General features: G+C 38.8%; 2 protein-coding genes across 6 annotated transcripts in view; both read left to right on the top strand.

The window, feature by feature from the left end:
- Positions 1 to 26,670, top strand: part of KIDINS220 (kinase D interacting substrate 220) — a 176,417-nt gene that overhangs the window by 34,810 nt on the left and 114,937 nt on the right. For all 4 annotated transcript variants that reach the window (XM_050950541.1, XM_050950540.1, XM_050950543.1 and 1 more), the window contains exons 9-20: positions 2,537 to 2,635; positions 5,531 to 5,629; positions 6,389 to 6,487; positions 7,752 to 7,929; positions 8,598 to 8,762; positions 10,084 to 10,263; positions 12,069 to 12,234; positions 13,518 to 13,669; positions 22,250 to 22,539; positions 24,987 to 25,127; positions 25,649 to 25,892; positions 26,079 to 26,167. In XM_050950541.1, the coding sequence (XP_050806498.1) occupies positions 2,537 to 2,635; positions 5,531 to 5,629; positions 6,389 to 6,487; positions 7,752 to 7,929; positions 8,598 to 8,762; positions 10,084 to 10,263; positions 12,069 to 12,234; positions 13,518 to 13,669; positions 22,250 to 22,539; positions 24,987 to 25,127; positions 25,649 to 25,892; positions 26,079 to 26,167 (1,902 nt within the window). The remainder of the gene's footprint in view (positions 1 to 2,536; positions 2,636 to 5,530; positions 5,630 to 6,388; positions 6,488 to 7,751; positions 7,930 to 8,597; positions 8,763 to 10,083; positions 10,264 to 12,068; positions 12,235 to 13,517; positions 13,670 to 22,249; positions 22,540 to 24,986; positions 25,128 to 25,648; positions 25,893 to 26,078; positions 26,168 to 26,670) is intronic.
- LOC127049744 (uncharacterized) lies at positions 13,695 to 20,146 on the top strand. 2 transcript variants are annotated; one of them, XM_050950996.1, is made up of 3 exons: positions 13,695 to 18,561; positions 18,693 to 18,801; positions 19,590 to 20,146. In XM_050950996.1, the coding sequence occupies exons 1-3, from the start codon at positions 18,378 to 18,380 to the stop codon at positions 20,032 to 20,034; spliced, it is 738 nt and encodes a 245-aa protein (XP_050806953.1). In that variant the 5' UTR covers positions 13,695 to 18,377; the 3' UTR covers positions 20,035 to 20,146. The 2 variants fall into 2 exon arrangements, 1 of the variants encoding a protein (XP_050806953.1); XR_007774040.1 differs by lacking the exon at positions 18,693 to 18,801.

The raw sequence follows: 26,670 nt of genomic DNA, 5'->3' as shown, positions 1-26,670 counted from the left end.
CATTTGAGTTCATAAGCCTAATTTTTTTAGTAAAAAAGGGAAGCACCACAGAAGAGGGTCAGCTTATGAACGGGTATAGAGAGGGAAAGGTGGGACTCATCCCCTCTCCCCAACAGAAGGGGCAAGGAGAGGCAGCACAGCCACCAGAGACAGAAGGGAAAAGGCAGGGCCAGAATGTCTCTGCTTCTAGCCATGCTGCTGTCCCCCAGCCTGCAAAGCAGCTGCAGCTCCAGGTCTGGCAGACTGCAGCTGTGCCGCTTGGCCCCACCCCCCAGAGCAGGCTGTGGCCATGCTGCCCGGCCCGCTGGAGCACGCTGCGGCCGTGCTGCCCGGCCCAGCCTGCCACCAGATCAGAGACATCCTCCCCTGGCCCTCCCCAGATAAGGTGGGAAGGGATGGGATGGGGAGAGTATGGGGGTCCCAGGCTAGGGGTGGGGTCATATGGAGGATGGTCACAGGGGTTACTCCCCCGACTCCCATCTTCTCCCCCCCCCCCCAAAAAAAAATATTTTCCCCACCAGTTTCTGTCCCGGCTGATCAGGGTAAGCAGCTAGCACGCTGGCACACTTTGTTTACTTAGGTTTACCTCTGTGCCTGCAGACGCTTGAGGTAAACAAACCATCTCAGCCTGCCAGCGGCTTATCCTGATGGCCCGGGAGCCAAAGTTTGCTGACCCTCGAATTATAGGGTTGGCTTATGAATGAGTTATAAAAAAATTTCCATTTTTACTTATCCATCTTAGGGGGGCAGGGGGTTAGCTTGTAAACAAACTGGCTTATGATCGAGTATATATGGTAGGTAAAACTGATGCATAAAAATGCTAGGAATCATTTTACGGCAGCAAGTAATCATAATGAATTATGTCTATGCTACTACCTCTTGTGACTCCACTGCGCTAGTGTTTTTTTTGATAGCAGAGGCTTAAATCATATTGAAAGTCATTGGCAGAGGCTGTGGGAGGCGGGGGAAGATAGTAATCAGAATGCGGTTAATGTAAGGTCTGATATCTTTGAGCTTGACAGAATTAGTAGGGATTGATGTATACCATTAAACAGCTAAGATTTTGTTCTGCTAAATACTAATGCATAATATATTTGGCTCAGTGACAAGAACTCCCAGTGGTTGTTGCCAGAGTTCAAAAAGTATATATTTTTGCCACTAATGGTTTCCATACTTTTATATATCCACTTCATAAACTCCTAAACAGTTTTGTACTAAACTGCAGTGTCTGGCATATGCGGCATGAAAAATTATTGGTCTTACAGAAACAAAGGTTAAAATACTTAATACTCTCACCTTCTGTTACGCGCTGGATAGATAGTGACTATTGGAGTGGATTGGAATTCCTCATTTTTAAATTTTCTGATTTGGGTCCCAATGTATGAGGTATAGCGTTGGTTGAATAATTATTTCACAGTTCCAAAGGATACTTAATCTTATATGCTCTCCCATCTTCCCCCCCCACCCTTTTTCCTTTTTGTTACAAATTTAGGACCACTACTCATTGTGACAAAAAAGAAAAGAAAAAAGAAAATTTTGAGATAGAATAATACTATTTTGATTATGGTTGTCACTGCAAATGAAAACAGTGTTACATAGAGGGATTTGAAATAATGAATAGCAGTAGCAATAGCACCCATTTTGACTTGCAGCATTTAAGTTTAGAATTTTGCTACCAGGGAGAGGATGTTACTGAAATTCAGGTCCTTAGACTGCTTATACAAAATGGTGATTAAGTTGAGTTTTACTTGTTCATTTGCTGATGACATTTATTTTCTCTTTCACTATGGAAAAAAATTAAATCATATCAGTTCATGGCTTCATTTTTTGTATGCTATAACAATTACTAGTTATGTGAATTGAGAGGTATTAAATAAAATTTTAAATTGGATTTTAGGCCTTATTCTTCAGATAGTATACCCATATAATTCCAGTGACTTCTGTGAAGTTACTTCTTTTTTTATGTTGGAGTAACTGAGACCAGAATCAGTGCCTTGCATACAGCATTTTATTTATCAAACGAGAACACCTCAGTATAAAAAAAAACAACATTGCTCTATGAAGAAAAATCACAAATTCCTGAAGGACTTCAAAATGACTTTTCTGTAGACTACCTATGAATTAACACAGACTTAAGCAAGAAAAATTTATCTTTTCCCATATTTATTGTTTCTTGTTCTTTCTATGCTTGCTTTATTTTAAGATTTGGTCCCTCAAATTGTAATCTTGCACATGATTATGTTTTACTTCAAAAGCTTAATGTCTGACCTCTTTGCAATTAAAATACTTGTTGAAAAACGGAAGCCTTTTCTACTATCTGAGTATTCTTTACCAGTGTAAACTACTAATAGGTAATCTGAACTTCATTATATAAAGTTTTAGTAAAAATTGACATGATTTATATGTTCATAGGCTATAATTTGTCATCTAATGTGATTTTCAGGCAAAATATGTTTTCTTTTTGGTAAATCATTATAATCAAATGAGGGAAGATTAACCTATTGTTCCTGTTTTCTATCATTTAATTTATTTTCAGAGTGGAGACACTGTGTTGATAGGGGCTGTTAGAGGAGGTCATGTTGAAATTGTGAGGGCCCTGCTACATAAATATGCTGATATAGACATTAGAGGTCAGGTAAGTACAATGGTGTTGATTTATTTATGTCCCTTAGGTGGAATGTGAAGTTGAGAATTGTACAGTTTCCTGAAAAATATGACTTGAAAAATTTGTCCATAATCTGCCAGCCAGAGGACAAAGTCTACTAACTAGTACGAAGAAAGAAATATCTCTTCTGACACTGCTCTTGGAGTTTGAAGGAATAAATCTTATATGCTGTATTTAATAAAATATATTGTCAACCAACTTTTTACTTGTAATTACTTAGCAGAAAAAATATTTATTGAATATATTTGATGCATTTTACCAGTATTCTGTAATATATTTGCTGAATAAATTATATTAAATATTTCTCAGTGAATTTCACCAATATATTTGTTGTTAGTACTATTTGACCAGGCCTACTCACAACATCTTTCTTGTTTTTGTTAGAACTTCCTGGCTTAACTCCACCTCTTTTTTTTTTTTCTTTTTCTTTTAATACTTTGCATTATCATCAATTACTTTATTTTTTTCTTCCACACTCTGCTTCTACTCACTCTTTTCTTTTTTCCTTGTTTTGTCTCTTCTTTGTTCTCTCCCTGAAGCCTCTCTCCCAATACTGTATTTCTCTTTTCAGACTTATCACATCCAATCATTCCTTCTACTCCTTTAACCTTTCCCCACCACCTGTATGTTGTTGTATGCTAAAGCACCCATGCCATACTTGCTAGAACACTAAACTTACTAGCCAGAAACAAAATAGATTTGGTGCCCCAGTGTCTGTACAATGACCAAGAGAGAAGTCAAGCTCTCTCTCGCAGGAGCTATGAAAGTGGGAGGTTTTTTTTAGGCCTCCTTCCAGCATGCTGTCATTGAACCCTGCTTGTGAGTGCCATCTTTGTCATATCAGCTTTTGTCTACTGCATGTCTGATAAATTCAATGTCCCTCAGGCTTCTGGAATGGAAAAGGAAAACTTTCTTGTAGTTGCTTGGCTGCTACATTGAAGAGGGAAGGCTGGGTCACCACTGCTTGACCTCCTTCCCTAAGTCTCTGTTTTTAGGGCTTCCTCACTGAATAGTTTCTGGTGTAGGTCATAGCTTTTCCAAGCAACAGTGGGACAAAGCTGACCTGATTCTCTGGTCATAAACTACTACTGGTGAAAACAGACTAAAACCAGATCATTTTTCATTGTATTTGTAGCTTGCTAAAATTGAAATGGACAGCAGATACACTTCAGTAGTCTGTTGGCAGACTTAGACAACACTACACCGATTCATATATGGTTAGTTTTTGAAGGATTATCAGGTTATCTTCTCAGGCAAAAGAGCTAGAAAATTAATCTTTTGATTCTGCAAACGTTGATGACCATTGCCTACAAAAGTGTCCTGCTTGCCATTGGTGAATAAACAAGTGGATTTTTTCCCCAAGCTCTGCTTGGAGAAATTATATGGCTTGTAGACCAAGTTGTAAATCTAAATATTAAAAACTACTGTATTTTTTGGCTAAATATTTAAACCCCATCCAAATAGGCCAAACTTCTTAGTGGGTCTGCCAGCACACTGAAAAAAATGACTGAGTACTTATAAGCTAACTCTCTAGTGATGAGACCTTCTATTCTTCCTTGACCATAAATCTTGGACCCTTTGGTCCTGCCTAAGCACAACATAGTCAGGCACTAAACTGATCACCAGAGCCAGTATCTTACACTAATGTTTCCAGTACTGTAGACTGAAGCATTTTCTTCTGGTCCTTCATGCTGGCTATAACTTCTGTCTTCTGTACATGCAAAGAAAGAGCTTGGAGCCCTGTAAAACAAAGAGTAGCTTCTGCTACTAGAGGCTCTTGTGAGAGGGAGAAGAAAAACGAGCTGCTCCTCAGGAATGGAGCTGCTTTTGTGATTGGATCTATGAACCATCAATAGGAGAGGAATTCCAGGAGAAACAGGACCAGTCGGCTGGACACCTTGCCAATCCAAAAATATCTACAACTAGAAATATACCACATGTATACAGTGGCAAATGACATAACGGAACTCTGTACTGCAAGCCTTCATGTCTCTTCCCTGGCTCCCAATTCATGAACTAGTTGCAAGCCCAACAGATAGTTCCACACCAGTGCCTTTCCTTGAACTTAAGAGTGGGTGGGGGAAAAAAAATACATAAGGTGGGACAAGAAGTCAAACCCATGTCCTGGACTTGCTTATACAATCACCAAGGTGTCTGGCCACCAAACTAGGATGGCCTGAAGGCTTTGTTGCCTTGGCAAACATTTTTCCTATCATTGCCCTATGCAATACATCTTGGGTGGTCCTCACTCATAGAGATGAATCATCCAGTCAGATTGCCTTGTATGCTCACTCTCTGAAGGCTTGCTTTCTTCCTCCGTTAATGTTACATAGTGTGTGAGAATTCCCCATTTGTCCCTACCCTACTGCTTCCAGCAAGCCAGTCCTGGGCGAAGGGTTGGACTCAATTGTTCATTAGTTCTTGGCTGACTACATGTTCACAATTTATTTTTCATAGTTATCTAAAAACTTAGTACAAAGACCTCTGATCTTGCAAGTGAAGAAGATTTGGGCCATTTCTATACTTGTATTGTAAAACCTATCTGAGAAAACCTAGCAATCTGCAAGAAGTGATGCTGATTTTTTTCTATAGGTAGTGCATTTCCCTCTGAGTTATTACTGAAGCAATGCCCCAGCACTTATCCCCTATTTTCCAGCCAAATTCTGGTATAAAGAATTATAGTCTGCTTACCCAAAATCCACTTGAAGTTTTAGTTGGATGTGATCGTGTCTGCTGCCTTTATTGAACTGATATATAATTTTGCTTTGTGACTTTAAATAGTGATTATCCCGTAAGGTCTTCAAAATGGATGCTGCTGGATGAAAAGTGCTGCGTAAATCCAAAATGTTGTTTGTTTTTTTGTAGGATAGCAAAACTGCTTTGTATTGGGCTGTTGAAAAAGGAAATGCTACAATGGTGAGGGATATCTTGCAATGCAATCCTGATACTGAAATGTGTACAAAGGTAAGTGACTGGGATTGTAACCACAGATACGGTGTGTTTATTATTCTAAGACTCTTCTTTTTTGTTTTCCTCCTGCATGAATTTGAAACCATAACACCAAATTGCAATGTGGACAGTTCACTCTTACAATACTGGTTAATTTCAGCTTTATATCTGTGTGCTATGTAATCAGTGCTCTGTACCCTCTGTAGCCATGCCTTTTGCTGGTAGGAACCAATCACTGCTCAGTAAGAGCCATCCAGTAGGGAAACTGAGAGACTCTAGCTGGTGATGCTGGTGTTGCTGAGGTAAAGTGAATGGCAGCGTATGTGGTGAGGGAGAAGGAGAGACTATGCTAATAAACTTGAGCTCTTACAGTCAGTGATTGCATGTACAGGAATTGAAAAGAGAGAATACTACACATATCAATGATTTAACTTTTTTTCCAAATGCTTTGGTAGCCATATTATTGGAATTCTCCCCCTCTTTTAGACTGTTTATGAAAGCAACTACCTTTGGACTGTGTAATGAAGTGTCTGTAGAAAGGCATTTACATTGCTTATGATGAATGCCTTTGATCTATGTTTACTATGTTCTTGAAAAGTAAGTGCATTTTTGAGGGAAAAGTTGGGAAGCACTATTTTTTATGTAGTGATACTTCTAGAATTATAAAAGTGTCCTCTCTTTGTTTGTTAAAATATATTCCTAATTTTGGTTGGTCAAAAGGAATGATGTTGTATGGAGGTTTTTATATGTTTACTTCTAATTTTTTACTTTTAGGATGGAGAAACGCCTCTGATAAAAGCAACCAAGATGAGAAATATTGATATAGTAGAGCTTCTGCTGGATAAAGGAGCTAAGGTTTCTGCTATTGACAAGGTAGAGAATATTTGGTAACTTTTATTTATAGAATGTCTAGTCAAGTTAGTTTTGAATACGAATTTGGTAGTGAATCATGAGTGTTTTTTGCAGCCAGAAAGAGCCGTGTCTTTTGGGAAAACCAGACACCTGGCAACTCTAGTCATAAATGGAATTCACAAGACAAAATGCAATTCATAAGACGATATACACATTTCCTTAAGCTGTCATATTGTGTAAATTGAGCTGATTATGCTTGAAAAGAACACTAGAAAATAAAACATATATAGGTTCTGTCCATTAAGATTCATACTTTTAAAGTGTTAATTTGTATTGTGTTCAGTGATATACGGTACCAGAAGAAGTTAAATTTTACATTCATGCATAAAAAGGAATTTCACAAATGCAATAAAACAATCTAAAACAGTCAAGTGCTAATTGATTAATTCTGCCAGGAGTGCAAGTCTGGGCTAGCAATTTCAAAATAAGCCCAAAGAATCATAACACAACTTAATTAACCTGAGGACCAACAGTGATGAGGTGGACAAAATAATGTGGCAAAATCTGTCTCCTTTCTCTCTGTTTAGATCAGTGTTGTTGTTTGGCACTCATATTTGGTTTTGATTGATACTCTAAAAATAATTAAAAAGTGAGTCAACCTGTTCTGTGTATTTCTTCTTGCTATTTTCTTCTTCCTTCCACTCCTGTCTTCATCTTACTCTGTATGTTGTCCATTTACATTGCAAGCTTTTTGGAGAGAGAAGCTTGTTTTATTTTACATCTGTAAAGCACTGAACACATATTTGGGAGGTAAATAATAATGAATAACAAAATTAATATGGTATTGATTTGTTATAGGAAACTTTAAGACCTTGAAAATGCTTTTCTAGTTAAAGCTGTCAGTGTGTCACAGTTTTATACAGCAGAAAATAGCATAACTGGTTTTTAAGTGTCTGAAGTTACTAGAAGATCTTAATAGCAACCTTTGGTTTCACGGGCCTTAAAATATGGAGAAAGACTACTTAAGAGAGCTGAATTTTTTATAATGTATTTTTACTATTATCCTTCTCCTTTGCCTACATGTTAACTTTTTGGTGAATTTCTTCAATGTTACGTTAGAGAATGTGTACCAGAGAGGAGTTTGTCATTAAAATTTATTTAAAAATTTGTTTTGGTGAACTACACCACACTAATATCCTGAAACATTCATTGCATTCAGAATCTCACTTTTTTTCAAAATTAACCCATTGCTATTACTAGAGTTTTTCACTTGATTTAATTACAGAAAGGAGATACTCCACTTCATATTGCCATTCGTGGACGAAGCCGTAAACTTGCAGAACTGCTTTTAAGAAATCCAAAAGATGGCAGACTGCTTTATAGACCCAACAAAGCAGGAGAGACACCTTATAACATTGACTGTAACCACCAGAAAAGTATTTTAACTCAGATATTTGGTGCCAGTAAGTGTGAGCATTATTTTTCTTTTCCTTAAGTATTAGTATCTGCTTTTGAAGGGCTCCTATTAGGATTTAAAGGGTTAAATAACTAGGTGCATTAGAAGAATCTTCTAAGACCATGTTTCTGTTTATCCCATTGTATAATGAAAATTGAGTGTAGTTTAGAAATGTGCAGTTGTAACATGGGGAAAGGTGGTGATATGAAAAGAAAATTAGAGCTTGACAGGAATATAGTAGGAAAATCCATTATTCCAGAGCCCTAATAGAGTTAGAATTAAGCTTTTGTCATTTGTTTCTGAACAGGAAACTAATGTGAGATGTGTTGACAATTACTCCCTTGCATTTGGTTTTGTCTATATTTAGTTCTTGTTTTTGAGAGGAATTCATTTGCTTTAACTTGCTGCAACTGTGGGATATTGTTTGAGTCCTTGCATATTAAATCTTAATACTTTTGACAACTATACAGTTCCTATGAGCTGCATCCTATATTCTAACTATACTGTTTATAAACTTATGGCTGAAATCCAGTTGAGTAGGAATATATATATATACAGAAATGATGATTTTGTTTTTCCATTGAATTATTTGTTATACAAGTAAATTTGTCATGATTTCAAGTAATTGTGTGAAATATAGCAAATGAAAAAAAATGTATTATATTTACATTACAGGGCATTTGTCTCCTACTGAAACTGATGGAGACATGCTGGGTTATGATCTTTATAGCAGTGCCTTGGCTGATATTCTCAGTGAGCCAACCATGCAGCCGCCTATCTGTGTAGGGCTCTATGCCCAATGGGGAAGTGGGAAATCTTTTTTGCTCAAAAAACTGGAAGGTAACATTTGATTTTTAGCTTTTCTGTATGTTTAGATACATAGTCTATAAAATATCACATAGGCATTTCTGCACTGAGATAGACCATCTAGTCCGGTATCCTATCTCTGGTTCGATAATATATAACTCTTCTCCGAAACTCTCCCCCTCCATATTGCACCCATCAATCAAGGAAAATATAAAACATGAGGATTGATAACCTTTAATTTTGCTAGTGCTGCCATAAATATGTACATTTTATACAATATCTAACCAGTTTTTGAATCTTGCTAACCTATTAGTCTGCAAGGCTTCCTGCAGCAGTAAATCCCCCCACATGGTAATTCTGTTGCTTTGAAAGTATTTCATTTTCTTAGTTTGGAATTTTACTTTCAATTTTAAGTTGATCTTTGTATTATAGGAAAGGGTGAATACTGATGACTGTTTCTTTGTGATGTTATTTGCTTTTTTTTATGTGTATCACCCTCTTCTAGTTATCTTGCAAAACTAAATTCTGATATATTTTAATCCCCTTATGTAAGTGTTCTCTGATTATAGTAATTTGCCTTGTCATTTTCTGGACCTTTTTATTTCAGAGGTTAACTTCTTGAGACCACATAATCAGGCTGACTGCAGTATTGGAAGAGAAAATCACCATTAACTCATTGAATACCATTTAAACATTTTCCATATATTCTCTATTCTCTTTGTAATGCATGTAAACTCTTATTTACTGCTGCTCAATGCGATTTCCAGGTTGACCCTGTAAATATTTGAGATGTTCCATCTAATTCATAAAAGTTGAAGTATTATCTTTCTTCTAAGATGTATTACAATTATCTCGTCAATTTAATTTGTCATCCTAATTCCCAGTCACTCAAACATACTCATTTCTGCTTACTATTTTTTACGGTTTGAATAACTTAAATAATTATTACTTGAGTGAATATATCTATTCATTCCACCTTATCCTTCCCATCATAAATAAAAGTAATATACGTTATTGGCGCTAATATCTACCCTAAGTTAACTTTTCTATTTGGAGAACTTTCATTTGTTCTCAGTCTTTGTTAGCTGTTCCTCAGTCATTTTTAATTGATGCCACCATATTTTTTACCTCTCACTCCATGGATACTAAATATGTGTTGTTGGAATTCTCATTTGTATGAACTTAAACTGAAAACCAGAAATAAATACATAACATAATGACTTTCATACTGTGATGGTTATTATCAGGGTTCTAACACAATTTCCTTGATTGGTTGGTTTGCAGGAATTTATTTTTTTGTGTCATAAAAATATACAACTAAGGTTGACTTTTCTGTATGCTTTTTCTATTCTAGATGAAATGAAAACTTTTGCAGGACAGCAGATTGAACCTCTGTTCCAGTTCTCGTGGCTTATTGTATTCCTTATGCTCTTGCTGTGTGGAGGGCTGGGTTTATTGCTTGCTTTCACAGTGGACACAATGCTCGGAATAGCCGTGGCACTGAGCTTATTAGCTGTTCTATACATATGCTTTAGTAAGTCTGTTTTCACTTCATATACAACATACTGGTTCTGTCTATTTTTAGAGTTCAGTATTTATTCATAAGCAAACGCTGTACTTCTGAAAAAAATACAAAAACCAGATTCATTATTATTAAAAACAATGAAAATAAACACTGGAGAATAAACTTAGTAAGAACAGCAAAATAATGCATTTGACTTCATTAATATGGATTAGAACAATAGCTGTTAAGTAAAAATTCATTGACTCAACTCCCATATCTTAATTTTATGTCACTTCAGTTCTGGAACTGAATATTTTTAACAGAAGCGCTTAATATTCAGGCAATAGCAAGGTTTTAAAAGAGTAGAGCTCAGTTTTTAAAAATGAACATGTAATACTTCAAATGATTGAGAAGGTGTGATTAAAAATGCAGAAATATTTAAAAACTGTTGGAAAAAATATTAAGATGGAGTTAAAATATATATATCAACGATAAACTATCATATAAAATGTAATTGTTACCAAAACCGGCATTGCAAATCCAGAAAATTCAGATATAAATTAAACTGAAAAGATGCCCATGTGTGTTAAAGTGCAGAAACACTCATTTTAAGTCCCCAGAATACCCGTAACTCTGTTTTATCTTGATGCCATGATAGGGGCAGGGAGGATTAAAAATAATTATTTTTTTAAAAAATTGTTTTAAATTAATTTGATACCAGACATTAATATGCCTTAACCATAATTGTATGCTTATTGCTTGCTATCACTATAGGACTGAGTTAATGTTGCATCTGTGGAACAGCACAAAGCAGCTAGAGTATACCAATGAATCTGACTCTTAATTTGCTAGCATGAAGCCGCAGAACTTCTAAGAGCAGTAATAGTTGGGGCCAGTCCAGTGATATTTGGCAGCTAAGTAATCTATGAATGAGAAGTCATGACAAACATTCATTTTCACTCTACTAACTCGTATCAATTAATTGAATTGCAGCATGCACATTAACTGGAGAGGAATGATGGTGATTGGTTGAGTTGCTGCAGATGTCAAAATTTCCCCATATAATTTACCTGAGCTACTGGCCTGGACCTGTTTTAATCTATAGCCATAAGAGATACAACTGCTAGTAGCATCGTGTTATTGCAATCTGATTTCTTCAAACATAGACAATGCACAAGATTTCAATGATTTTTAACTAGTGTAAAGTGTCTGTTTTAGTAACTGTCCATTATTAAGGCAAAGAACGGTTTGAGTGCTAAATGTCTTGAGGGACCCATTTTTGGTTTGTTTTAACTTAGAGTATTTACTTAACTATGGAGTCATGACTAGCATTTCCATAATAAAATATGAGAAGCAGTTTCTCGTTAGCTTTCTTTCCAAGCTCTGAGTTTCATACTCTGTGTATGTACAGATCCCTTTGCATATCTGACAGTGTTCTCAGAGCCACCTTTTTCTTGCTTTAAAATCCCATCTCAGTCATGAGAGTTATATTGCAGCTGCTATTCTTGTGATTAAAAAAAAGGCTGGATAGGGCCAACTTTAGAACCCAAAAATGCTTTTTTTCATTTGGTGAAGGGACCACTGTTGGGTGTAACAAGGCCATTATACTTCTGTGGCTTGAGCTAACTCCTTCCACAACACTTAGTTCAGGCCACTAATGTGTAACTAGCTGGGAATAGAGGCTAATTCTTTCTTCTTCATGACAATTCCAAGTACTACAATGAAACTATTTCGCTTCATTAGTTCTGCAAGTTTTGATAAGTATTAAGGTCTTATCTGTTCAGACTTCCATGACTTTTTTTATATTGAGATGTTAAGAAAGTATTTTATTACAGCTGTGATTTACTTTGGTGGCCGAAGAGAAGGAGAAAGCTGGAACTGGGCCTGGGTATTAAGTACAAGGTTGGCAAGACATATGGGGTACTTGGAGCTGCTTCTCAAACTGATGTTTGTGAACCCACCAGAATTACCAGAGCAAACCACTAAAGCTTTACCTGTCAGGTTAGAGTTATTTCATATGTGCTTTTCTTTCTCTTTCCTACTTAATTCAGTTTCACATTATTATCAATCTATAAACAGTACAGGGAAATAGGAATGCAGCAGGTTTAAGTATGTATAGTTTATTCTCCTTCAAATAACTCTGTGTTCTAGTAAGGTAAAAAAAGAGTAACTATTGCTCAAGATAGTTGATCAAGATAGTTTGCAGACAATAATATTGGTTCCAAGATAACCATGCAAGATTTATTCATATTAAAATCACTTGAAATATGCAACAGGATAATTAAGCTTATTCTTACAATATTTTAAGGATTGTATGTATTTTTGTAATGATCATCACATTCAAATGAATAGTATGTGTTTGTATTTCTAGAATGATACCAAATATTAACCCTAACTTTTATGATTCGTGGTAGACTCCCTTATGCTTTACCAAGAAGCTAATAAAATTACTTTATGCTACATCTCTATTTGTACACACCAATTTAACTAATAGAAATAAAATTTAGATTAAAATTGTAGTGTTATAGTTTTAAGTTATGATTTAGTTTTATTCTTCCTTTTCCTCACGTAAGTTAGTAAATCTCAACATAAAGTAGCTGCCCTATCACAAGTGCGTGTATGCATTAAGTCTAGTCAAGTTTCAAGTAATCACAGCATGACCATGTAATTCTTAAAATTATTTATGTACTTTTCAATATATTTACATCAGAAAGTCTGATATGGATGCTTTGTTGTTCATTGGTTATGCATTTTTCTATCTTTGGTTACTACTGCAGTCTAATCGTGTGTGTGTATATATATATCAATTAGAAATTTATTTACTCCCATGCCTTTTGATTGACCATGAAAGTGCTGAAATACTGGTATTGTATTGTCTTGTTTTTTTTATTTTTCATCCTGGATACATATGAGAGAATCCTGCACAATGTTATTGTTGGATTAGTCTTTGGTTTTTGTGGATTGTGATCATTAAAGTTTTGTCTTTTATATTTGCACTCTGAGATTCTGTGAGACATATATTTCAGTAAATCAAATGCTAAAATAAGACCGGGATGGAGGCAAAGGAAAGGTTGAAAATAGGGGAGGAGGCGGCAGGGGAAAGAGGCTAAATTGCTGCAAGAGCAGTGGTATAGAGACTCTTAATTAAAAAAACTCTTATTTAAATATTTGTTCTGCCACATTTGAAAGGGTACCCTTCAGCTGTAGGGGAATAGCAAGGTTTTATTTCCACTAGCCAAAAAGGACTTCTACATACAAGATGTGTGTTTTTTTTCTCTCTTCAGATTTCTATTTACTGATTACAATAGACTGTCCAGTGTAGGTGGTGAAACGTCAATGGCTGAGATGATTGCTACCCTTTCTGATGCATGTGAAAGGGAGTTTGGTTTCTTAGCAACAAGACTTTTTCGAGTGTTCAAGACAGAAGATACACAAGGTATTTATTACTCAAATGACTTTTCTGATTTTTCCATTTCACTGCAGTTGTAAAGTGTTCTGTTTTTTTCACATCAGTACATTGTTTATGTCTAAACTAAGTTTTTGATATGTAGATTAGACTACTGCTTTAATTGTTCCCTTTCCATTCACCTTGGAAAAATCAGCTGTGAAACCATAATTTTTTATGTGGAAAGATTATAGAAAAACAATTAGCTGAAAGCAAAAGGTATTCTTGAGCATAGTTGAGAATTTTTCATAAAAATATATATATGTGTATGTAGAACAATGGTTCCCAAACTTGTTCCTCCGCTTCTGCAGGGAAAGGCCCTGGTGGGCCGGGCCAGTTTGTGTACCTGCCGTGTCCGCAGGTTCGGCCGATTGCGGCTCCCAGTGGCCACGGTTCACTGCTCCAGGCCAGTGAGCTTGCCACACTGACCAAACCGGAAATGAAATTCAAAATTTCCTGAGGCTTTTCCTGTGTACCTGGCTAGTGCATCAGAGTTGAAACTGACATCCAGAGTGGTCACATTGGAGCACACTGGGATAGCTCCTGGAGGCCAATAATGTCGATTTGCATCCACACTACCCCAGATTCAACCCAGCAAGGTCAATTTTAGGGCTACTCCCCTCACTGGGGAGGAGTACAGAAGTCGATTTTTAGAGCCCTTTAGATCAATAGAATGGGGTTACTTGTGTAGACGCGTTCATTATAAAATTGACCTAAAGTGGCTAAATTCGACCTAACAGTGTAGACCAGGGTTCAGTCTTCTCTTTTCCAGACTAAACAAAGCCAATTTTTTCAATCTTCCCTCATAGGTCATGATTTTAGACCTTTAATCATTATTACTCTTCTCTGGATTTTCTCCAGTTAGTCCACGTCTTTCCTGAAACGTGGCACCCAGAACTGGACACAATACTCCATTTGAGGCCTAATGAGCACGGACTGGAGCGGAAGAATTACTGCTTATCTTGCTTACAACACTCCTGCTAATACATTTGTAACCATGCCTTAGTGGATCACAACTGAGGATGCCAAATTCAGGATGAACTGCTGAGAAATAAGGCAAACGCAACCCAAAACTAGTGGTTATTCTTTTATAAGATATACCAAACCAACCACAAAAGTAAACTGTTTCACCACACTGGCTAACAAGAAAACATAAAGGCAGTTTTCTCAGGCATTCCAGTTCTTATATCACCACCAGAAACACTGGATTCAGAGATGAGTGGTTCTTTACAATCAGTCTCATCAAATAATAGGTTCTTCTGATCCCAAAGGACCAGCCACACAGGTCAATATATAACTTAGATCTTACCCAAAAATCACGCTGATGCAAATCCTGTAGTATCTAAAATCTAAAGGTTTGTTCATAAAAAGAAAGAAAAGTGAGAGTTAAAATTAGTTAAAGGAATCAGTCACATACAGTAATGGGAAATTTCTTGATTCAGGCTTGTAGCAGTGATGGAATAAACTGCTGGCTTAAATCAAGTCTCTGGAGTACATCCATGGTTTGGATGGGTCATTCAGTCCTTTGTTCAGAGCTTCCGTTTGTAGCAAAGTTCCTCCAGAGGTAAAGAAGCAGGATTGAAGACAAAGTGGAGGTGTTTCGCCAGGGCCTTCTACAGGTTTTGCCATGTGGAGGGCATCCCATTGTTCTTACTGTGGAAATTTACAGCAACAAGATGGCGTTTGGAGTGACGTGGGCAAGCCACATGTTCATGCCTGTTTTCCCTCCGTCATTGCAGGGAGCCATTACATACATTCCAGACAGCACGTTTACATGACAGTCCACTCAGTGTAGATGGTTGCCTACCATGGTCTGTTGTCAGCCAAGTGTTTCTTGATGAACCACTTAATTCGAATAGTCCCTTCAAGATGTGCTGGGCATTACCCCAGGAGCAAACATTTGAAATCTAAGTGTAGAGCCAATACTTATAACTTCAAATACAAAAATGATACATGCATACAGATAGCAGAATCATAACAAACAAATCATAACCTTTTCATAGACACCTCACTTGACAACCTTTGTACAAGATTTTCTGCAAATATATAGCAGTGGTTGCAATAATTATCTATATCGTCCTATTTTAATCAGATAACATCACAACATCCCAGAGTGATTTTTTTTTACAACACTGTTACAGTGTTCACTCGTATTTAGCTTGTGAACCACTATGACCTCCAGATCCCTTTCCGCAATACTCCTTCCTAGGCAGTCATTTCCCATTTTGTATGTTTGTGACGGATTGTTCCTTCGTAAATGGAGTACTTTGCATTTGTCCTTCTTGAATTTAATCTTATTTATTTCAGACCATTTTTCCAGTTGTTCAGATCATTGTTTGAATGTTTATCCTATCCTCCAAAGTACTTGCAACCCCTCTCAGCTTGGTATCGTCCGCAAACTTTATAAGTGTGCTCTCTATGCCATTATCTAAATCATCGATGAAGATATTGAATGGAACCGGACCCAGAACTGATCCTTGCATGACCCCTCTCATTATGCTCTTCCAACTCTCTCACTGTTACCAACTCTGATTGTGACAGGAGTGGGGCAGAATTCTCTGGCTAGCCACAAATGGAAAAGGGTGAGCTCTTTTCATCTGTAGATTTTTGCACTTCCAGTAGCAGTGAGGAGTTAAAGAGCACTCCATGGCTGCTGACTGACTTAGTCAAAGGGAAGATGTTCTTAAAAGAATGGGATTATGTGAGGAAGATGTGTTCTTCAAAGCACTTCTCAATTCACACAAGCATTTCTTCCATCTTGCCTGAGTTCAGCTTCAGCCAACTGATCTTCACCTAGCTGCACCTGCTGCATTTGGCCAGGCATTGAGGAAGCTGGTAGGTGATGCTGTTTCATTGATGATAGAGATGATGTGGTGGCTGTAACCTCTGTTCTGCCATCACTCTAGCCTGTTGTTTGTTCCACTTTACACAGTGGCTTCGTATAGGTACTGAATATGATGGGGAGAGGATTGAGCCTTGAGGAACACCACAGGTGAGGGATCTGTAGATTGAAGGAATAATTGCTCATTATTACTCACTGGGTTTGGTTGGAGAGAAAGGAGAAGGAATTTCATTTCATCCCTTCAAGCTCTCAGACATCAGACAGGAGTATGTAATTGGTGTTAAATGCAATTAGGAGAATCAGCAGGAATGCAGATATTACGTCACTTGTCCATGGACAAAAGAATAATCCAACCATAAAAACAATTATTTTTTCTGTTCCATGCCCCTCCTCTTACTGACAGGGATCTAGGATACTAGCACTTGTCAAATGAAGTTGGCAACATTTTTGCTGGCTTCTTGATCATTTTACTCCAAGTGGAAAGTTTCCTTCTTCACAGGAGGAATCATCTGTTAGTAGAAAGTCCTAGATATTTTTGTTTCTTTTTCACTAGGCAGAAGGGCATGGATTAAAAAATCAAGATTGTGGCTTCAGAGACTTCTTTTTGTATTAGTAGTTGAATATCTGACAGTTTTGAGCTTAAAACCAGGTAGTTAGTAATCAAATTTGTTGGTGCACATGAAAATTTTGCAAACTGATCCCACAAAAGGGTTTGGAAAATTTAATCCAATAATATTTATGTATATATTCACATTCACTCACTCTGCAGGCTTTGAGCAAACAATTGCCAGTGCTTAATAAATAATCATAATAGACTGTTGAGATTAAATCTTAATGAAAACCAGAACAGTTTTTTCAGCCCTACTCTTATGAAAATAAAAAGTGAAAGAAAGAGAGAGTTTTTGTGTATGGATAGTGTAAGTCAGGTGACAGAAACAGACTTCAGAACAAGAAATTTTTATACACCTCTCCTGCAGCAATCCTATTTTTCCTCTGCCATAGAGACAGTGTTGTCAGACTTTGCAGAACTCATGAACACAAACTGCCTCCACTTCACACAAGAGCCCAGGACTTCACTGTGAGAAACTATCAGCCTCTTTGGCCTGATCTACACTACGTGTTTATACCGATTTTAGCAGAGTTAAACCGATTTAACGCTGCATCCATCCACACAACGAGGCCCTTTATGTCGATATAAAGGGCTCCTTAAATTGGTTTCTGTACTCCTTCCCGACGAGAGGAGTAGCGCTGAAATCAGTATTACCATATCAGATTAGGGTTAGTGTGGCCGCAAATCGACGGTATTGGCCTCCGGGTGGTATCCCACAGTGCACCACTGTGACCGCTCTGGACAGCAATCTCAACTCGGATGCACTGGCCAGGTAAACAGGAAAAGCCGCACAAACTTTTGAATTTCATTTCCTGTTTGCCCAGCGTGGAGAGCTCACCAGCACAGGTGACCATGCAGAGCTCATCAGCACAGGTAACAATGCAGTCTCCTGAGAATCGAAAAAGAGCTCCAGCATGGACCGCATGGGAGGTACTGGATCTGATCGCTATATGAGGAGAGGATTCTGTGCTAACAGAACTACGTTCCAAAAGACGAAATGAAAAAACATTTGAAAAAATTTCCAATGCTACAATGGAGAAAGGCCACACCAGGAACTCAGTGCAGTGCAGAGTGAAAGTTAAGGAGCTCAGACAAGCCTACCAGAAAACCAAAGAAGCAAACGGAAGGTCTGGGTCAGGGCCGAAAACATGCCGCTTCTACGCTGAGCTGCATGCAATTCTAGGGGGGTCCACCACCACTACCCCACCCCGTCCGTGGATTCCGATGTGGGGGTGGTAATCTCAGCCATGCCTGAGGATTCTGCGGACGGGGAAGATGAGGAGGAGGAGGAAGAGGAGGATGAGCTTGCAGAGAGCACACAGCACTCCGTTCTCCCCAACAGCCAGGAGCTTTTTCTCACCCAGACGGAATTACCCTCCCAGCTCTCCCAAGCCAGTAGCCCAGACAATGAAGCCATGGAAGCGACCTCTGGTGAGTGTACCTTTTGTAAATATAAAACATGGTTTAAAAGCAAGCATTTTTTTAATGATTGATTTGACCTGAGGACTTGGGATGCATTCGCGGCCAGTACAGTTATTGGATAAGTTTGTTAACATGTCTAGGGATGGAGCGGAAATCCTCCAGGGACATCTCCATGAAGCTCTCCTGGAGGTACTCCAAAAGCCTTTGCAGAAGGTTTCTGGGCAAGGCAGCCTTATTCCGTCCACCATGGTAGGACACTTGACCACACCATGCACGTAGCAAGTAATCTAGTATCATTGCATGACAAAGCCTAGCTGCGTATGGTCCCGATGATTGCTGGCATTCAAGCAACGTCCGTTCTTTATCTTGCTGTGTTATCTTCAGGAGAGTGATATCGTTCATGGTGACCTGGTTGAAATTCAGGAATTTAATTAAGGAGACAGAGATGGCCATTCCTACTGGGCTGTTTGCCTGTTGCTTAAAAGAAATCCTTCCTTGCAGATAGCCAAGTGAGCGGACGGGAGGGGGGTAATGGTGCTGAGCCTTTTCGCGTTTGGCTAGCAGGGATCTTCCCTGCTACCAGCCATGCAGTGGGGGAGGAAAGGGGGTGATCAACAATGATTTTCCATGATACTAGCCACGCAGTGGGAGGAGGGGTAAAGCAATCATCCCAGAGAATTGGATGCGGGGGTGGTTTCTACTGCTGCATGTTAACAGGAAAGAAGCAGCACTGAACGGGCTTTGCTTGGTATTTGGGAAAGGAGGGCACTGTGTATATGAAGGCTGCAGAAGCCGAAAGACAATGGCTTACCATGGCTGCATGCAAGCTGAATTCTGCTGCCCGGACCTGCGTCTGTGAGATCTCTAACACCAGAGCCGCAGGCACTCAATATTAAGATGCAAAATGCAACCTTGTAGTGAAATCACATGTGCTATGTAAGATGAATAGTGTTGTTTACTGTGAAAGAGTATAACCATTGTTCTGTAAAATGTATCTTTTTGAATACTTCTCTCCCTTTTTTACCTCCCTCATGCAGCTGCAGATTTTTCAAGCCTCCTTACTCCATCCCAAAGGCTATCTCAGATAAGGCAGAGGAAAAAAAAGATGTGAGACAAAATGTTCTTGGAAATATGGAATTAACCCGTAATGAAAGAGCTCATCTGAATGAGTGGAAGGACATGGTATCAAATTACAGGAAAGATGCCAGTGAACGTGAGGATAGGAGGGACCAACGTGAGGATAGGAGGGATGAACGTGAGGAGAGGAGAGATGCTCGAGATGAGAGGTGGCGGCAGGAAGATCAGAGGTGTAGGCAGGAAGATCAGCAGTGGCAGGATGCAATGCTGGGGCTGCTGCGTAATCAAACTGACATCTTCGTACGTCTGGAGCTTCAGGAGCAGCAGCAGGATCACAGAGTGCTGCTGCAGCCCCTGTGTAACCACCCTCACCACGTTCCATATCTTCCTCACCCAGACGTGTAAGAACGCGTGGGGGAAGACTTCGTGCACCCGCTCACTCCACCCCCGTGGACAGCCCAACCAAAAGCCTGTCATTACTTTAAAATATTTTTAATAGCCTTTTCCTTCCCTCCTATCCTCCTCCCAAACCCCACCGGGGATACCTTGTCAGTTCTCTCCCTCTTTTTATAATGACTTTTTAATAATGAATACATGATTTTTAAACGATAGTGACTTTATTTCCTTAAGCAAGCTGTAATCGAATGGGGAGGGTGGGTTGCTTACAGGGAATGAGTCAATCAAGGGGGGGGTATTCATCAAGAGGAAATAAACACAACAGTCACACCGTACCCTGGCCCATGATGAAACTCGTTTTCAAAGCTTCTCTGATGTGCACCGCTTCGTGTTGTGCTCTTTTAATTGCCCTTGTGTCTGGCCGCATGTAATCAGTGGCCAGGTGATTTGCCTCAGCCTCCCACCGCGCCATAAAGGTCTCCCCCTTACTCTCTCAGAGATTGTGGAGCACACAGCAAGCAGCAATAACAAAGGGGACATTGGTTTGGCTGAGGTCTGAGCGAGTCAGTCATGTGCGCCAGCGTGCCCTTAAACGGCCAAATGCACATTCTACCACCATTCTGCACTTGCTCAGCCTGTAGTTGAACAGCTCCTGACTACTGTCCAGGCTGCCTGTGTATGGCTTCATGAGCCATGGCATCAAGGGGTAGGCTGGGTCACCCAGGATAACTACAGGCATTTCAACATCCCCAACTGTTGTTTTCTGGTCTGGGAAGTAATTCCCTTGCTGCAGCCATTTAAACAGAGTAGTGTTCCTGAAGACGCGAGCATCATGAACCCTTCCTGGCCATCCCACGTGGATGTTGGTGAAACATCCCTTGTGATCCACCAGTGCTTGCAGCACCATTGAAAAGTACCCCTTGCGGTTTACGTACTGGGTGCCCTGGTGCTCCGGTGCCAAGATAGGGATATGGGTTCCATCTATCGCCTCCCACCCACAGTTAGGGAATCCCATTGCAGCAAAGCCATCCACTATGACCTGCACGTTTCCCAGAGTCACAACCTTTCGTACCAGCAGTTTAATGATTGCTTTGGCTGCTTGCATCACAGCAGCCCTCCAATCAATTTGGAGTAGATTTTCCCACTCCAAATTGATTCCCGGCTGACCGGTAGCTGTCTGGCTTTGCAAGCTTCCAGAGGGCTATTGCCACTCGCTTCTCAACTGTGAGGGCTGCTCTCATCTTGGTATTATGGCGTTTCAGGGCAGGGGAAAGCACGTCACAAAGTTCCACGAAAGTGCCCTTACGCATGCGAAAGTTTCGCAGCCACTGCGAATCGTCCCACACCCGCAAAACTATGCGGTCCCACCAGTCTGTGCTTGTTTCCCGGGCCCAAAATCGGTGTTCAATGGCTGGAACCTGCCCCATTACCAGCAGAATCTCCAAAGCGCAGGGGCCCACAGTTTGAGAGAATTCTGTGTCCATGTCCTGATTGCTCTCGTCACCGCTCTGCCGTAGCCGCCGCCTCCTCGCCTGGCTTTGCAGGTCCTGGTTCATCATAGACTGCACGAGAATGCGCGAGGTGTTTACAACGTCCACAATTGCGGTCTTGATCTGAGCAGGCTCCATGCTTGCTGTGCTACGGCGTTTGCACAGTTCAGCCGGGAAAAAAGGCGCGAAACGGTTGTCTGCTGCTTCCACGGAGGGAGGGGTGAAGCTGTACCCAGAACCACCCACGACAATGTTTTTTGCCCCATCAGGCACTGGGATCTCAACCCAGAATTCCAAGGGGCGGAGGAGACTGCGGGAACTATGGGATAGCTATGGAATAGCTACCCACAGTGCAACGCTCCGGAAATCGACGCTAGCCTCAATACATGGACGCACACCGCCAAATTAATGTGCTTAGTGTGGCCGCGTGCACTCGATTTTATACAATCTGTTTTACAAAACCGGTTTGTTAAATCGGAATAATCCTGTAGTGTAGACTTACCCTTTCACAGCAAAGACCACCCACATCCAGGATGGGTCTCTTCAACAAGAGAAACTAAAGACTGGATTGGTACCCCAACATCCTCTTTGCAAGAATTTGGCCAAACTTAGCCCACCATTTTTAGACAGTTATAATCAGATACAGAGTTTACAAACTTGAGCATTTTCATATTAAATTAGATAGAAAATTTAGAGATCCATGCAACATTCAATGACTATTTTATGTTTTATAGGTAAAAAGAAATGGAAGAAAACCTGCTGTCTTCCATCTTTTGTTATCTTCCTCTTCATACTTGGTTGCATTATTGCTGGGATCACACTGCTGGTCATTTTTAATGTAGATCCAAAGAACATGACGGTGAATGCTATTCTGATATCAGTTGCATGTGTTATTGGTTTGGCGTTTATCTTGAACTGTCGTACATGGTGGCAAGTGTTGGACTCAGTCTTAAATTCCCAGAGAAAACGTCTTCATAATGCTGCTTCCAAGCTGCACAGACTGAAAAGTGAAGGGTTCATGAAGGTAAGCATTGATATTATGAATCATCATTCATTAATACAAAGGAGTACAATGATCCTCTTACAATAGGATGTCATCCATCTGCTCAAACCAAACCTCACAAACATTAGAACAAGTTTTCAAATAAATGAACATTGCTCTCCTACTGAAAATTATATTCAGTGCATATGATCTGTCTATTCAATCAAGAATTACTTGATTGGCTAAACATATTTACAGTTTACAATTTTACTTTGTTTAGAAAAACAACACTTTAGACAATAAATTATCTAAGTGACCTTGTAAAGGGGTCCCACTCACCAGAGGGTGCTCCTGATTGTGGTTGGGTCTGGGGATTAGATCTCGCGTCTTCTGGCACACCCTTCATTGGTTGTTTGCACCGTGGCCCCTCTTTCTCTTGGGCCTCAGGGTGCTCTGTTTTTGAGTTAGCACTCCAGTCATGTCACTGTATAGTGTCCCCCCCTCCAGGGTAACGAAGTCCTGCCAGACAAGCTGTCTGGATGCTGCCTCACAGCCTCTTCCATTTCATGTCTCCAGGTCCTGCACCACTTTCCCAGTGACTGATAGGGGGACATGGGTCTATCCACTACTCCTGGTTCCAATTCAGGAACCCTATGATTAGCAATCTAGGTCTGCTCAGATTTGCACCCTGTTTCTGTTTCCCGGGCTCCTTACTATGCCACCTCTCCATCTCCTTGGCTTTCTCTGGGTTTACCACTAGACATTCCTCTGCTCCCTGTGGCTGCTTCACCCATCTCAATCTCTTGCCAGACTCCCTCTTTCAGGGCAAGACCCCAAGGCACACTCTCCTCCTGGGTCTTCTTTTTGTTTCTAGCCAACTTTCTTTCTCTCTGGAGAGTGACTGCAGACCTCCTCCTAGAAGCCACTTCCTGGCGTTATACTCCTATCCTGCCTCCTCCCCCAACTGGGCTTCTTCTGCAACTAGGGCCTGTCAATCCATGATTCCCTTTCAGGTGCAACATGTGATATTATTTGGCCCCTCCTGGCTCCTTCTCAGGGTGTGTGTGAGTCAGGCACCCCATCATAAGACCTGCAGTAATGTGATAAAAGCAATTGCTTCAAATACTGTTAAGATTCAATATAATCATAGAAACTTTACCACAAAGTTAATAAAGAATAAATTACACATGCATAACTTTGAGCATTGTCAGTCCTTTGCCATCCATAGCGTCTTTGGCTTCATTCTTTTCTTAACCAATGAGAGAGTGACTTAAGACTTCAAGAGCCAGTTAAAAACTTGGTAGCAAAAGTGATAGCATTTACTGGTGCTGCTACTGTTTATAGAGAAGCCTGATGCGGACTCCATAGTTACGGTTACTTTCTAAAATGGGATTAAAATGGGGCTTGAATTCCTGTTTGGCCACTTTTTTCAAAGAGGAAAATCAATGTGAAATTTCTCAGGGGTTTATATTTTTATACCCTTTGAATTTTTGTATAGTTTTTGTTTAGTGTCTCGTAAATATTTAAGAAGTCTTTGAAATTAGGCTCTGTCTAAAATTTGTTCATGACTGTCTTACTTTTCCTTGCTCAAAACTTATGTGCTCTGTACCGAAAGTTGTTTGCTTGGAGCTGGGTTCTCATGAGATCTTGTCTGTCAGATTAAATCTCCATTAGGAGCTACACTGTTCCATCATATTTATCTTACAGTGGAGAACGTTGCATGCACAGCTATTTATGAAGAAAATCATTTCCATCAGGAACTGCACTTGCATCCTTTGGTCCCGCAGTCCATTCCCACTTAAACTTTAAGAAAACACTACAAAAATTACTTAGAATATTTATTGTGAAGCGTTTAAGGTTTCTACACAAAGCTACAAAAGACATTCAAACAGGAACGCAGATAAGGAAAATCTCTGCATAAAATTTACGCTAAATAATTCTTCTATTTCACTGGAGACATTAGAAGAAGCTATAGCTGTTTTGAACTCTTTTGACTCACTCTTGAAATGCTGAGTTACTGTAAATGTGTATTAATTTATCACTGTTAAATGAACCTAAGGTGATATTAACTTATGACTGTCTGTGACTAGACCAAAACTACAAAAATTAAAAATATGCATCCTTTCAGAACAGCCCTCTTAAACTCAGTTTAAGGAAGAAAAAAATCCTGATTAAAATAAATAACTATGAAAAAACAGATATTTAACTGATTTCTTTTTTAATTGCATTGTATTTTTCTTTTCCCTTTTCAGTAATTAAAAGTATTAGTTAATAATAATAAAATTTTGTTGGGATAGATCATTTTAAAAAAGAATGACATTAAAGAAAGTATATAAAACTTCATTAAAACTAATATTGCACTTAGAAAGCCTTTGCCCCAATTTCTAAAAAGTTTTCTTCATATTTCCACTATATAGCTTCTATTCTTTCTTTTAATAATGAAAGATGGGTTTTTTTTGTTTTTTTTGGCTTTTTTTAAACTTTTGTAGGTTCTGAAGTGTGAAGTGGAACTGATGGCTAAAATGGCAAAAACTATTGATAGCTTCACTCAGAATCAGACAAGACTTGTCGTAATTATTGATGGATTGGATGCTTGTGAACAAGACAAAGTTCTACAGATGCTTGACACAGTGAGTTGTTGTTTTGCAGAGATGATTTTTGCCTACGTCCCAGGGAACAGATCCTCAGCTTATGTAAATTGTCCTAGCTTCAGTAGAACCTGCAGCTGTTTACACTAGCCAAAGTTCTGCTCCCGGAAGTGTTGAGAATAACCTCTTAATGATAGTGAAGTGCTTTGAGATCTAAGGTGCTATGAATTAGTGTCATCTTGAGCTTAGTTTTTTTGGTTGAAAAGTTTTTTCAAACTTCTCAACTAAAATTTATATAAATTAAAAGGCTATTTTATCTGAAAAGTTTTCAGGAGTTAAAAATTTGGTATTAATTTTTGTGGTATATCAAGCATATTATTTTCATTGTACTATTTAATATGATGACTTCTGACAGTATATGTAGTAGAAAAAATATGTTGTGTTCCATATAGTTTTTCTATTCAACTCATCAGAACAAAATAAATATAAAATTTTGACTACAAGAATGTTTAATGGCACACAGTAAAAAAAAATTTACAATCTACCTTTTTTTCTTTCTACAGGTACGAGTCCTGTTTTCAAAAGGGCCATTTATTGCCATTTTTGCAAGTGACCCACATATTATTATAAAGGCAATTAACCAGAACCTCAATAGTGTGTTACGTGATTCAAACATAAATGGACATGATTACATGAGAAATATAGTTCATTTGCCTGTTTTTCTTAATAGTCGTGGGCTCAGTAGTGCAAAAAAGCTGATGGTAGCTTCAACTACCAATGGAGATATTCCACATACAGATACTTCAGGTACGTTTATATTGCAAGGAGACTATAGCAAGGTTATAAAATAAGTAATCTTGAAACCATTAATCTTTAGCTTTTTTAATAACATCTTTTGCGAATAGTTGGTAATTTTTATACATTTTACAATGGAATAAGCAGATGAAATGGAAGAGTGAAATGTTTTTTAATGGAGAAAATGTCATTCTTTAGGAATACATGAAGAAGTTGACAGAAGAGTTTCTCAGAATAGCCTTGGAGAGATGACCAAACTTGGCAGCAAAACTGCTCTTAATAGACGGGTGAGAAAGACAGTAGCATAAAAAAAAGAGATATTTGTATCTATTTTTTATTTAATGATGGTAATTCGAGAACAGTTTTACACAATATCACCTTCAAAGGCACATCAAACCTTCTCCTTGAAATCAACAAAAATCATCCATTAATAAAAAGCCCGACTTGAATGTCCGCAAACTCAGTCTTGGGCAGAGCAACTGAGAAGCACATTTCAGAGTCTATCCAATCATGGGGACAGCTGTTCCACAAACATTTAAATTAGGGCTGTCAACCAATTAAAAAAATTAATTGCTCTGTTAATAATAGAATATCATTTATTTAAATATTTTCCGATGTTTTCTACATTTTCAAATATATTGATTTCAGTTACAACACAGAATACAAAGTGTGCCAGTGCTCCCTTTATTTTTTATTACAAGTATTTGCACTGTAAAAAAACAAAAGAAATAGTATTTTTCAATTCACCTAATAGAAATACTGTACTGCTATCTCTATCATGAAAGTAGAC

Source organism: Gopherus flavomarginatus, chromosome 4, assembly GCF_025201925.1.
Source record: "Gopherus flavomarginatus isolate rGopFla2 chromosome 4, rGopFla2.mat.asm, whole genome shotgun sequence".
Lineage (NCBI taxonomy): Eukaryota > Metazoa > Chordata > Testudines > Testudinidae > Gopherus > Gopherus flavomarginatus.
Note: the sequence above shows the minus strand (reverse complement) of the source record. Positions and strands in the feature narration are given on the sequence as shown.